We start from the raw sequence: 13,130 nt of genomic DNA on the forward strand, positions 1-13,130 counted from the left end.
GGAGGAAAAACGTTACATCAAAGCGGCACCTACAACACCTTTAAAGTGATAACACCCAGCGTTGGCCAGGCTGTGGTAAAAGAGATACATTTGCCCACAGGTGGAAACGGAGATTGGTATATTATTTCCTGAAGGGAATTTAACATTGAAGATCAAAATTCTTAAAAACAATGACCAGTTAATGGCATGCATGCCGAAGTGTACTGATATCTATAACTTATTTTGAAATGCAGCAAAAAAAAAAAGTATACACTAAGGAATGGATGGCTGGCTAGATTTTTCTAAGGCAAAGAGAGCAAAAGGTGAGCAATTATAGAATCTGTCTGGTAGGTATATGTGTATGTCCTGCACAATTTTTCTGTATATTTGAAATTTTTCATAATAAAAGGTTGGGATGGGAGGATGTGCCTGCCTTTTGATCCCGAGTTTCATGATCCAGTTCCACACCCAGAAATCTGTCTGGAAACGAGAAGGATCTATACAAACATTTTGCTATACAGGGGTGTTCATCACAGTTATATGTGTGAAAAATTCGTAAAAACCTTATCGTCCAACAAAAAGAGACTCGTTCAGTGTTGTGCCGACCCATACTGAAGTCAGAGGCAAAAGAAAAAATCAGTGACACTGATCCTGTCTTTATGTATAATGTCGACAGTTTGTTCACCATGGATTTTTGAATTAATTTTGATTTTTTAAAAAATACTGCATTAAAAGTAATTTATTTTGATAACCCATTATTTTGGTGCTCTCTTAAATTTTGGGCCCTAGGTGTGTGCCTCAGTCACCTCACCCTAGCCCCAGCCCAGGATATGCTAAATCAATATAGCTTCATGGTTAAGGGTTTGTAGACCTGCCTCTGGCTCTTATTAGCTGTGTGGGCTTGAGAAAGTTACTGAGCCTCTCTGATCTTCAGAGATGAAATCATCAAAGTCATCACTGTCACTGATGCTGTTGGACCCCTTACTGTGTGTGCCAGGCATTGTATCACACTGTCTGCTCCTCCCAACAATGACATGAGGTTTGTAACAGCATTATTACTCCCATTTTACAGATGGAAAAACTGAGGCAGAGGGATTCAATGAGCAGCCTAAGGTCACACAGCTATTAAGTGGTAGAGTGTGCAACCCCCAGCCTTGCACCTTGGACAAGGTAGAGGAGGACTGGCCTTTGGCAAATCAGTCTGGATCGAAGACAAATGTTGGGGAAAGCAGAGGAGACCAAGCAGCAGGCGGGATCACAAGGTCCCACCTCCTTCCACAATGGGGGAGAGGGGTGCAGAAGGGAGCTGGAAAGACAGATTGCTTGCCTGCTCCCCGCTCCCGGCTCCCCTTAGGTACAATGTGGTCTGAAAGTGTGACTATAAAAAGCGTCACTCTCTGAAAACTGGGGCAGCCTGAGCGCTTTCCCTGCCAGAGGACTTTTTTTGCAAACTCTTCTGTTCTCTCCAGGAAACTCTTGGGATGTTGCTGGGCATGAAAACGGAAAGAAAGCCATCTCCTTACATAATTAATCCAAAATACTCTGGAGAAGCTGCTGTGATCCAGGAAATAAAGGGGAATTTTATCCACAGTATGAGGTGGGGCCCAGAGGTCACCATTTCTAGACAAGTGTGTGCCGTCACAGAAATCAGAATGCGGTCCTTCATTCATTCAACAAATGTTCCCTGTGCCGCTACTTTGTGTGAGCTCCGTGCTGACCCTGAAGGGACCTATAGTCCCTGAAGACCTCGGGATAGCTATCTGATCTCAGCCATTAAGGGGAGAGAGTGTCCCAACAGGCCACCTCAAATCTGAGGCTGTATCATTTTCTCCCCCAAATCGGATACAAACATGAACACTCTAGAGAATCCCTCAGGTGGAAGAAAAAGCCAGAAAAAAAAAAAATGAACATTTGCAGTACAAGTACCAAGGGCTATAACAGACTAGTGAATAACACACTATGATGGGAATGTAAGTGGGGGAGGCGAAACCCAACCAAGAAAGTAGGAACTTGAGGAAAGAAGAGCAAAGGGAAGATGGTCATTTACTGAGGATCATTTATTGTAACTGGAAGAAGCAAATCTGGGTAGGGTCTTAAAAGATGCATAGGAGTATTCCAGGAAGGCTGAATGGCATGTGCAAAGGCCATTGGGCATGGCTGTATTCAGTCTTGCCTCTGGGCTTTTTCACATGCTGTATCCCCTGTATCCCTGCCTAGAGCTGCCTTCCCCTGTTCTCCACCTCTATTGGACGTCCCCGCACCCCATGACCACCTCAGCAACTTCAGTCTTTTCCAAATCTCCCCCAGGAGGTCTCAATCACATGACTCTCTGCACATCCTGTTTCCCCAAAGACTGGACATTCTGGAAGTAGGCATCCTGAGCCTCGAAATACACTAATGTTATACTGATAAGGAAGGGGGTGCGGTAGAAATAATAATAACCATTAATTGAGGATTTGCTGTGTGCCGGGAACTGGTCACCCATACACCTCACCTCACAACCCTCACAACAACCCTACAGGGTGAGTCCTGTTATTAATTATCCCCATTTTGCAGAGGAGGGCAGTGAGGTTTTAAAGAGCTGAAGGTATTTGCTCAAGGTCACTGAGCTGGCAAGTGGGGTTCTGGGATTGAACCCAGACCTGTCTGATTCCAAAGCCCTCCTCCTTCCAGGACAGAAGCCAGACTCTATCCACACCTCTAAGACCCCTTAAAATAGCCAACTCTGCCCCAAGCCCCATGCACGAGGGCAGTAACTCCACACACTTCTCTGGTTGTCTTCAGACCTCCTTGGGTCGGGAAATGCCTGCAGAAGGACTTGTCTGGTTGCAAATCAAACAGTTTCCCTTCTTGACATCTGGCCTAGAGACTAACTCCAGGGACCGTATGTGGGAAGGGCTGACTTGTCGACCCAGCTGAAACCTGTTTTCTCTCCCCGTGGGATGGAGCAAAGTTCTGGAGAGCTGACCAACAGCCAGACTTCTCACTTCATTGAAGAACCAGGCCCAGGCAGACGGCTGTCCCAGACCCACAATACATCTATGTCAGGAGCCGTGATCTTCCACAGGGGTCGCTCACGATCTGGACTTTGACAAGGTCTCTGGGATGTGCTCTGCTGCCTCGTGTTCAGCCCTTTGCTCATGCTGTTCCCTCTCGCTAGGACACCATTCTACCCGTTCCTCACCTGGTCAGCATCTATTGTCCTTCACAGCTCAGCTTAGGGTGCTCCCTCTTCCAAGAAGCCTCCCCTGATTCTTCATGCCCCCCGGCAGGGGGCGGTCACCTCTGGGCTCCCACTTCGCCGTATGACCCCCAAGCATCATTAACAATCTGAGCTGTAACTCAATTTACCCGTCAGTCTCCCCACTGGACTCTGAGACCAGGGGCAGCAGGTACGTGTCCTGTTCACCCTTGAATCTCAGCATCTGGCACTCAGCAGGCACTCGACGTGCCCACCGTGTGAAATGAGGGAACCACTGAGGTTTGAACCCCAGTCATACAACTCCCAGCATCCCTCTCCCTAGGCTTGTTTCCAAGGCAACAGGGAAAAGAATTCTGATATGGGAACAACAAAAAAAAAAACAGAAATAACTTGATCTGACAAGTCAATCCCAGATTATTTATAAACCAAGCCCAAGACAATTTCCTTGTGTTCATTTATCACACTCTTATTCAAATAGTCATTTTAATGACCTAAGATGCCCTTAATTAACCTTGGAAGGGGAGGGGGGAAAAAAAAACCATCTGGAAAGGAAATCTTTCTAGAAACAGCCAGGAACTCATCTCTCTGCTTTATCAGGCCCCACCCTGAGCTCAAGTGGAACGTAGCATTTTCCACACTGGGGAGAGCCCGCTGTGTGGCCCCGCCTTGCGTGGCAAGGCCAGTCTGTAATTACAGCCCCTCTTTGAAGAGCTAGGCGTCCAATAAAGCTGCAGGCCCTGGCCTCCTCAAAAATGGAAGCAGGCTAGGCTGAGGGCCCCGCCTGATTCATGCTGCTGGCTGCCCAGTGGCTCTGGGGCAGTGGTTTCCAGAACGCTGCCACACGCTCCTCAGGCTTTCTGGGAAGGAGAAGGGGACCCTACTGGGGTCTTTGTCTGGTCGCCTTGCTTGGGGTTGGACAACGCGTCTCTTTCCACCAGAGCAGCTGAAATTGCACATTTTTGGATCAGTTAGTGAAAGAGAGCAAGATGTTCTTGGGGAACAAGAATTAGAACTGGGACAAGGGATTCATGATGTCCCCTAGGAAATTTATCCCTGAGCAGTGAGCCTGCTATCCTGGGCTAAGTGCCCCCTAAGCAACACCCTAAGATTTGAAGCCTCTCCCCGAGGATGATAAAAGGCTAGAGGAATGAGAAGGCTTCCTTTCCCTCCCCCTCCCTCCTCCCTTCTGACTTCAACAAGCACTTGAGTGAGGACCTACTATGTGCCAAGCACTGTGCCAGGTGCTGGGGACCCCATCCCTGGCCCCCGGAGTGGTTTTATTTGGGCTTTGCAGTAAGGATGATAACGAACTGGAGTAGCTCTTAGTCGCCGAGGGCCTACTGTGCGCTCCATCACCTCCCTGACCTGCATAAGCCAGAAGGGTTGTAATCCCCGCTGTACAGATGAGGACACCAAGACACCGAACGAGGAAGACCCTAGCCCGAGTCACACGGCTGCCGCGTGCAGAGCATGGCTCAAGCCCAGGTCAGGCTGAGCTCAAAGCCGGGGCTCCTGAACACCGGCTACCCTGCCTCTGTGAGCACCCCGGCTCATGGCAGAACAGGGCTGGATTTGGGGTGCAGAAGAGGTGGCGGCAGGATAAAGGGCCTTAGCCCTGCTCCTCCTTCTTCCTCTCTGCTTCACTTCCTCAGACTCGGGCGGCCGTGAACCCCAAGTGAAGCCTGACTGTGACGGGCACAAGGTTTCCCGAGATGGCCTCAGCCGCCTCGGCAGCTCCAAGGACCCCCAGGTCTGGGCGGCCTTGGAGAGCCCCCTGTATCCCACCTGCCCCGGCTGAACGGAGAGGAGAGGGTGGGCCCTGGGCCCCCTGACCCAGGCTTGAGGCCACCAGGCTCTGCCCCCAATTACTGGGGGTCCCCGGGCAGTGCTCCCCTCCTCTCTGGGAGGCCGGGGAGCCCAACTCAAAACCCCAGCTGCCTCCTCTCAAAGGCCACCTGTCCCAGGCAGACTCAAACACCGTGTGGCCTGGGGCACTCACGTGGCCTCCTTTTGCCTGTGGTGCCTCATCTCACAAATGGAAATCGTGACACCCGCCTCCCAGGTAAAGGTGCTCAAAGCAGGCCCCTGGCAAAGGTAGGTGGGATGGCGTCAGGTTCCCACGGGGCGGTCTGCGGCTGGAGTGCTCACGTTTGGAGAACAAACTTTTGAAGGAAAACGTCCTCCCACATGCCAAATCAACATCTATTCAAACACTGCTAGGACGCGGTTAATATTTCCTAAGCACCAACGACGGGCCAGGCCCTACGCCATCTCATGTCATCCCCACACACACATGGTTAAGGGCAGGCCTCCCATGACTGACTCCTCACGGTGTGACCCTGGGCAAGTGGCTTGCCTTCTCTGAGCCCCTCCTTCCTTGTCTTTAAAATGGGATAAAAACGGTCCCCTCCTTCCCAGGTGGTGCTGAAGTTCATGTGATGTGTGTTCTATCTCGTGAGAGCAGAACAACTATCCCCATTATACAGATGAGGACACTGAGGCAGCGAGCGCAGAGGCTGAAGGCTGCACAGTCACTTAGTGGTGAAGTCTGGCGTGGAGGCCTGTGCTCTCAGAGCTGTGGCTCGGTGGGCAAGGGGACAGTGGGCGCTGGGGAGCTGGCGCCTCTGGCCTCCCAGGCCCACCCCTATCATTCCCATTGCCCAGCTCGCCAGCCCTCGGCCACCCTCCTCTCATCTCAGAGCTGCTGTGACTAATGGTCCCCACTCGGTCCCTGCTTGCTGAGGCCTCCACACGGGCACGGCTTTCTCCCGACCCGGCTAGAGGTCTATTATCTTGTGCCTTGTTTCTCGGCTTGTAGACAGCCCCTCCTCTGCACTGCCCACACTGTCCCAGGAGCCACGCTGTGCTGGGCAGGAGGGCAGGAAGCAGGGCGGCCAGGCAGCCTTGGCATTTTGACAAAAGTGTGTCGCCCCGTAGGCCCCACAGACCCACCTGGTAGGCACAAGGCATATTCTGGCAGCCTCAGAGTTCCTGGACCTCGGCCAGCCTGGACTCACAGCTGTCTGGAACTCTCCCATCGCCAGGGCGATGAAGGTGAGACCCCCAGCTCCCTCCACCCAGCTGCCTCCTGCCGGGAAAGGTACCGCCCAGCAGCCCCAAACTGACTGTAGCCCGCATACCATGATGCTTGCCACTTCTGAATCTAGCTCCTCAGAGACTCTCCCTCCCAACCACCCAACACAAAGGAGCTGCCAGACCCTCTCTGTCTTAGCACCCTTTCCTTCACACATTCTGTTATACTACCTGGTATTTTCCTGATCGTTTCTTTAATGTGATCTCTCTAACCAAGGCTCGTGAGAGCAGAAACCTTGGATGCCTTAATATCTGCTATTGTCCCTGTGCCTAGCACACTGGAGGCTCTCAGTAAGTGTTTGCTGAATGAATGGGTGAATGAATGAATGAAGTGAAGAAGAGAAAGAAGGGGCGAGGAGGGGAGGAGAAGTGGCGGGGGGTGCATATAAGAGGGAGGGGAGGGGAGGGGAGAAACACTATAACATTTGTACTGCAGTCCCATCCTCTCCTCCCCTCTCCTCCTTGGTCAATTCCTACCCACCCTTAAAGACTTCACACTGATGTCCCCACCTCCAGGAAGCCTTCCCTGCTACCCTTCCCACTCAGCTCAGTGCCTCCTCTGGGCTCCCCAACCCCTGAGCTTCCCCATCACAGCGTTCTCTTAACCATAAATAGAAGGGCTAATTTCCACACCCCTCTGCCCACTGGCTGCAGATACTGGAAGGTCAGCGCTGTTTCAATTCCCTTCTGTATCTCCAGGGCCCATCCTGAGGCCTGGTCACAGCTAATGTTTATCAAGACCTAACCACATGCCAGGCCCAGGCTGGGCACTTTGAATCAGATAATTCAGACTCTTCAGCATCACCCTGTAAGGAGGGGGACCATCTTATACCCATTTTACAGACAAGAGAAGTAAGGCTGAGAGAAGGCAAGCTACTTGGCCAAGGTCACACAGCAAGGACCCTGGGTGACCATTATACCACACTGTCCTCCAGCACCGACTATGTGCAACACTTTAGGCACTTTACATAAATCTCATTCAGTTCTCATCAGCCCTTAAAGGTGACATCAAATCTCAGATGAAGGAACCAAGGCCAGGGACATATAGGGTCCTCATAACCGGCTCAAACTCACTCAAGACAATCGGGCACCAGGAAACTAATCAAAGAACTGGCACAGAAAAATACAGCCATGAACAGCATTCTTCTTTCCTGGCCAAGCCTTGAAAATGCTGGCTACTAACTTCCCACCCTCTCTTGCAGCAATAGCATGGGGACGGGACCAAATCCTGGCCAATGAGATTTGGGGGGGAAGTCTGCTGGGTACACTCAGGGAGAAGTCTTCCTCCCAATACACCCCCTCTTCCTTAGCTGGATATTGTCAAGTCTCCCAGGAATGGCTGGAACTGTGGCAGTCATTTTGGGACCACGAGGGGAAAAGACGCTGAAGAGAGCATAGAAAAATGGAAAGAATCTGGGTTGATCCACTAATCCAGGATGTGGCAAACTGTTTTAAAGGGCCAGATAGTAAATATTGTAGGTATTGCCAGCCACGTGTGGTCTCTGTCACATATTTTTTGGTTTGGGGGATTTTTAAAAAATAATCTTTGAAAGATGTAAAACTCATTCTTAGCTCACAGGCCACAGTGTGATGAACCCTGCACTACATCCCCTCTACCATCAGGTGAATTATGTGAAGTAATACACATCCTTGTGGTTTGACCCATCTTTACTGGGGGGGCGTTCTTTTGCTACTTTCAGCATCTTCAAAAGCATCTTCACTGATAAAATAACAGTGGTGTACCAAGTGCTGGTGAGGATGCAGGGCAACTGAAACTCTCAGGGGATGAGACGCAAAATGGTACAGCCGCACTGGAAAACAGTTTAACACGCACCTACCACATGATCCAGCCACTCCACTCCTTGGTGTTTACCCGAGAGAAATGAAGTCACGTGTCCACGCAGAGACTTGACCAAGAGTGTTCAGAGCAGCTTTACTCACGTGAGCCAAAAAGTGGAATCAACCCAAATGTCTGTCAACAGATGAATGGATGCACGCACCGGTACATCCACGCAGTGGAACAGTCCTGAGTGATAAAAAGGAATAAGCCGCTGATACGCACTACGCCACGGATGAATCTCAGATAATTATGCAGAGGGAAAGGAACCAGATGAAGAGGAGCGTGCGGTGTCCAGTTCCATTTACATAAAAGTCTAGAAAATGCAAACTAATCTATAGTGATAGAGAGCAGATCAGCGGTTGCATGAGGGCAGGGAGGGAAGGAGGGATCACACAGGGGCACGAGGAAATTCTTAGGGGTGAAGGATGTGTTCACCATTTTCATCGTAATGTTGGTTCCTCGGGAATACACATATGTCAAAACTCATCAACTTACACACTTTAAATATGTATGTTGTATTGTACGTCAATTATATCTCAACAAAGCTGTCACACAGACAAAATAACAGTGGTGGCTCTTACAGTAAGTGGAGCCCTGAGGGTAAGGGACAGGGGGTGGGTGAGTCTTGGCCGAATGGGACCAGCAGAAAAGAGGGGAAGAGGGAAGGTGGGAGCCTGAGAAGCCAGAGGCCCCACCAGACCTCATGCGTCTTGGGTGAAGGTGATGTTCAGCTCTGCCTGCTCTATAATACAGCCGAGGACAAGAAACCAGGTCTCTGACATGTTCCTAACTTGGCAAACAAGGCCCCAGAGGCAGCTCTTGGGGACAGCTCGGGGACAAGTGGCCTTAATTCATCCAGCCTCAAGGACCCTGTGGGCTGTGCTGAGCACCACGGCTCTTCTAGGACTTCCCAGGTGCCAGAGCTGGTGTCTGGGGTGCCAGGTCTCTTCCCATCTAATGAGACCCAGGGCACACACCAGACGGAATTCCCTAGAGGCCCTAGACTTTTTTTTTTCACTCATCCCAGAAAGAACAGGAAGAATTCCCATCTCGGCTCTCCAGCCACCATCTGCAGCAGGCCAGGAACAGGTCTGGCACTGCAGCTTCAGAGCCTCCTCCCGCATCGGACTGGATCCCAGGGACAGGCTAGTTGCCAGCAGGCCGGCAGAAACCCGGCCTTCCTCCCTCAGGCCCTGCATCCTCCGAGGGCAGGGGGGGAAGAGGGCGGGGTTTCAGGCCAGATCCCAGTGCCTCTCCATTCTTACCAGACAAGTTATTTCAGATTTGAATAATAAATATGCTAACTACCTTCTCTTCCCCTGCCAAGTGTTCTCATTTCAAAATGGACTTAATGAGATCCCTTGGCAGAAGGACTTCTGGAAGCAACGAAAATGCTGTGCAGCCTCGAGATGCCAGCAGCAAGTGGCACTTACTGGAGACCCAGCGAACAGAAACAGGCCAGGACGGGGTGGCCGTCACTCACGCACCTCCCGTGGGCTGAGCACGGCGTTCGGTGCAGGGCAGGTGCCACCGTATCTTTTAGGTCACTGACGCTCTGCCAACGGCCCAACGTGGTCTTGTCTCCACTTGAAAGATGAGAAACCTGAGCCTTAGACCTGGTTCCCAGGTTGCACAGCGTCAAAACCTGGCCTGTCTGCCAAAGAGCTGTGTGACTTTGGGCAAGCCGCTGCACCTCTCTGAGCCTCTGTTTCCTCGTCCATCTGTAAATGGGGATAATAATAGTGACCTCTGTGGAGGGATCGCTTAGCACGTAGGAAGTGCTCAGTAAACGTTCATGCTCAGCAACCTGCTGGGGGACGAATGGCTGGATTGGAACCGAGGAGCCTGCCTCCGAAGCACCATCAGTTCTCTCTTCCCACCAACTGGTAAGTCCCTCTCCCTTCACTGAAACAAATCAGAGCAATCAGAGGAGAGTGAGCCCACCCTCTCCGGCCCCCGCATCTGGGAGCCTGCCTTGCCTCCCTCCAGCTACCAGGCCAGCCCCTCCTCTTGCCCCACTCACCAACTCCAGGGCATCATCCCTGCAGCTGACCACCTCTCTGTCCCCTGCAGCACCCGAGTCTCCCCCTCTGCTGGACCAGGCCCATCAGCAAAGCCTCGACATCACTCATCTTCAAAAGCCAAAGGGAAACCTCCTTCAATCCCAGCTCCCTCACTGCTTGGAAATCTAATGGTGCCTCAAATGTGCCTCAAAGACACCAGGAGGAAACTCTTGATGCCTGGCCCCAAATCTGCTTTCTCCACACAAGTTCCTCCACTCACCTCGCTGTCCTGGCCTGAAGACTGGAAACCTTCCACGGTCCCTTTCCTCCCCCCCTCTTCCCTCCCCAAACTACAGCCAGAACCAGATCATTTCTCCATCCCCATCCCCACCCTGACCCCGACATCCCTCCTCAGCACCAGATCCCAGCCCCCATCTCCAATCTACCCCATCAGCCGCCACCAAAAGCATGCCCTCAGCTCTGCACTAAGACCAGAGCAAACTCCAAACGCTCTGCCTTGGCCCTCCAGGCCCCCACCTGCCTCCCCCTACCCCCCTGCTCAATACCAGGCCGGCCATATTGACCCCACTATTGGCCTCAACCCCTCCAAGCTGGTTCTGGCCTCAGGGCCTTTGCATGTGCTGTTCCCACCGCCTGAAACACTCTTCCCCCAGAATTGGTGGGCTCCTTCTTTCAGATCTCTGCTCAAAAGCCACATCCCTTTAGGGGCCTTTACAGCCACACCTCCTCCCAGCCTCTATCTGCCACATCATCCTGTTCTATTGTCTTCATACATTTATCAGTATTTACTTTTCGTATATATTATCTGTCTCTCCCACTGGAACATACACTCTGCTGGGGCAGGGATGCTCACTGCCTAGACCAGTGTCTGACACAGAGAAAGGGTTCAATAAATAGTTGTTGAGAGAATAAACAAATGAATAAATGAACGAACAAATAAACATTGAATGGACACACATATACACCATCCAAAACTCTATGGGGCTCAGTGTGCTCATCTCTGAAGTGGAGGTGGTAGTTCCAGCACCCGCACGATGGCGATGAAGATAAGTCCCAAAGGACGGGGCCCAGGAGAGGCTCAAAAAAATACTTGCTGGTTAAAGCACTTCAGCCAGCGGACACCCAGCAGCAAGACTCTCCTCTCAAAGCCTCACTGCATGAAATGCACTTAAAAGCCAAAATTCTGTAACTGAGATACAGTGGTTGAAGGTCTAGTGGAGACCATATGTAAGAACACTATTCGCCGTGTTATCCGGTAGCCATGGCAACTGAAATCTTCAAGTACAGTTCCATCTCGCTTTAACTTTTTATGCAGAAATTTCCAAAAGGAAATGTTCAGATTCCTTTCTCTGGTGACATTCTACAGAATAGACATCCTCGTTTGGCTCCCAGAGGAAAAAAATGCAAAATGTCAGATTCCTATGACATAAACTGGTTTGCAAAGAAAGATGTTTCATTTCTTTAAAAAATGCGAGTCTATTTCTGAGAAAAGGAACCAGATCATCATCATCATAAATACTATTATAAGCAAATAAAAGTTCTGCTTGGAATGGAATGGACCAGAAGTTCACTAGCTCACTTGGTCATTCAACAAACATTCATTGCATGCCTGCTGTGTGCCAGGCCCTGTGCTGGACTGTGGGGACACAGCAGAGAATGAGACAGATGAAGATCCCTGCCCTCATGGAGGCTGTGTTCCAACAGGATAGACATCCAATGAAAGAGCATTCCTGGCAAGGAATTCCTAGCAAGGAAGAGCAGGGAGCAACATGGTATATGTGGAAGGACTGACCTATGGGACCACGTAGATCCGTCATTCATTAGCTGTGTGACCCTGGGCAAGTCACTGCACCTCTCTGAGCCCGTGATAAAACTGTGATAACAATATTGTTTGATGATGTGCCATGTGAACCCAAGGAGAAGACAGAAAAAGTGCTTTGCGTGGTGTCAGACCCCTCATAAGGAGCCACCTACACCCCCAGATTCTCAGAGCTGGAGTGAAACTCGGCAGGTGATGTGGCATCTGAACACAGACCACAGACCCAGACCACATTTGTGATGGAGGCAGGCCACCCTGCTCTCAGCTCCAGCTCCTGTATGTCCTCATGCTGTCCTTCATACCTGAACACCTCCCCTTCCCCCTCACTCCCACTCCTGCCAGCCCCAGCCCACCTGGAAAACCCTATTCAACCTTCAAATGACCTGGCAAGTCCATGGCTAGGCACTTCTCCTGCAGACAGATGCAACACACAAGGGCACCAAGACGTTTGCACAAGGATGTTCGCTGCAGTGTTGTTTACGGTGCACAAAACTGGAAATGACCTACATATCCATCGGGAGGGGACTGGTTCAATAAATACAATGAGAGGAAAAATATAAAGCCATCAGAATGAATGAGACAGACCTACTGTGCTGAGAGGGAAAGGTCTCATCATTATGAAAAAAAGAAAAATCAGGCATAGAACACTACGTATAGCAAGGTCTGACTGGTGTTAAAAATATGTGTATATACACAGGAAATACAGATACATGCACAGAGAGTCTTATGTACGCAGAGAATATTTCTGCAAGGAGATGCATGAAACTGTCACCAATTTCTAGCGGAGTGGGACTGCAGGTTGGCGGTAGCAGGGAGACACATTTTTCTGTAGAACGCTATGCTATTTTGCACTATTGGAAATGTTCACTGTGTCTTCGTATTACTTTCTCAAATCAAAGAAAAATAAACTATTTTGAATGTTTGGACATCCAATACCTGTGTTAAATTTCCTCCCCCTAAAAATGAGCCTAACCTTTCCACCAATGTGTGGAGACATCACAGGTACAGCACCATTACCCATGTATCCATTTATGTGGGTGTCACCCTTCCCTGGAGGCACGGAATGTGGGGTCCACACCTGTGCACCCACTGAGAGCCTGGCCTCTCGCGCTCAACCAGTACGTGCTGGAGGAACAAACGGCATCATTACACCCATATACCCACTTCCATCTT

General features: G+C 50.6%; 1 protein-coding gene across 7 annotated transcripts in view; it reads right to left on the reverse strand.

Annotated features, from left to right (window-relative positions):
• KIAA1671 (KIAA1671 ortholog) overlaps nt 1–13,130 on the reverse strand; it is a 187,808-nt gene that overhangs the window by 67,897 nt on the left and 106,781 nt on the right. The window contains exon 6 of one of the 7 annotated variants that reach the window (XM_067700425.1): nt 6,612–8,300. The exons of the other annotated variants lie outside the window; for them this stretch is intronic. Coding sequence (XP_067556526.1) covers nt 8,250–8,300 — 51 coding nt within the window. The 3' untranslated portion in view covers nt 6,612–8,249. Of the gene's footprint in view, nt 1–6,611; nt 8,301–13,130 lie in introns of those variants that run through there. 7 annotated transcript variants of the gene reach the window in all.

This window comes from Pseudorca crassidens, chromosome 12 (genome assembly GCF_039906515.1).
Source record: "Pseudorca crassidens isolate mPseCra1 chromosome 12, mPseCra1.hap1, whole genome shotgun sequence".
Taxonomy (NCBI): Eukaryota; Metazoa; Chordata; class Mammalia; order Artiodactyla; family Delphinidae; genus Pseudorca; species Pseudorca crassidens.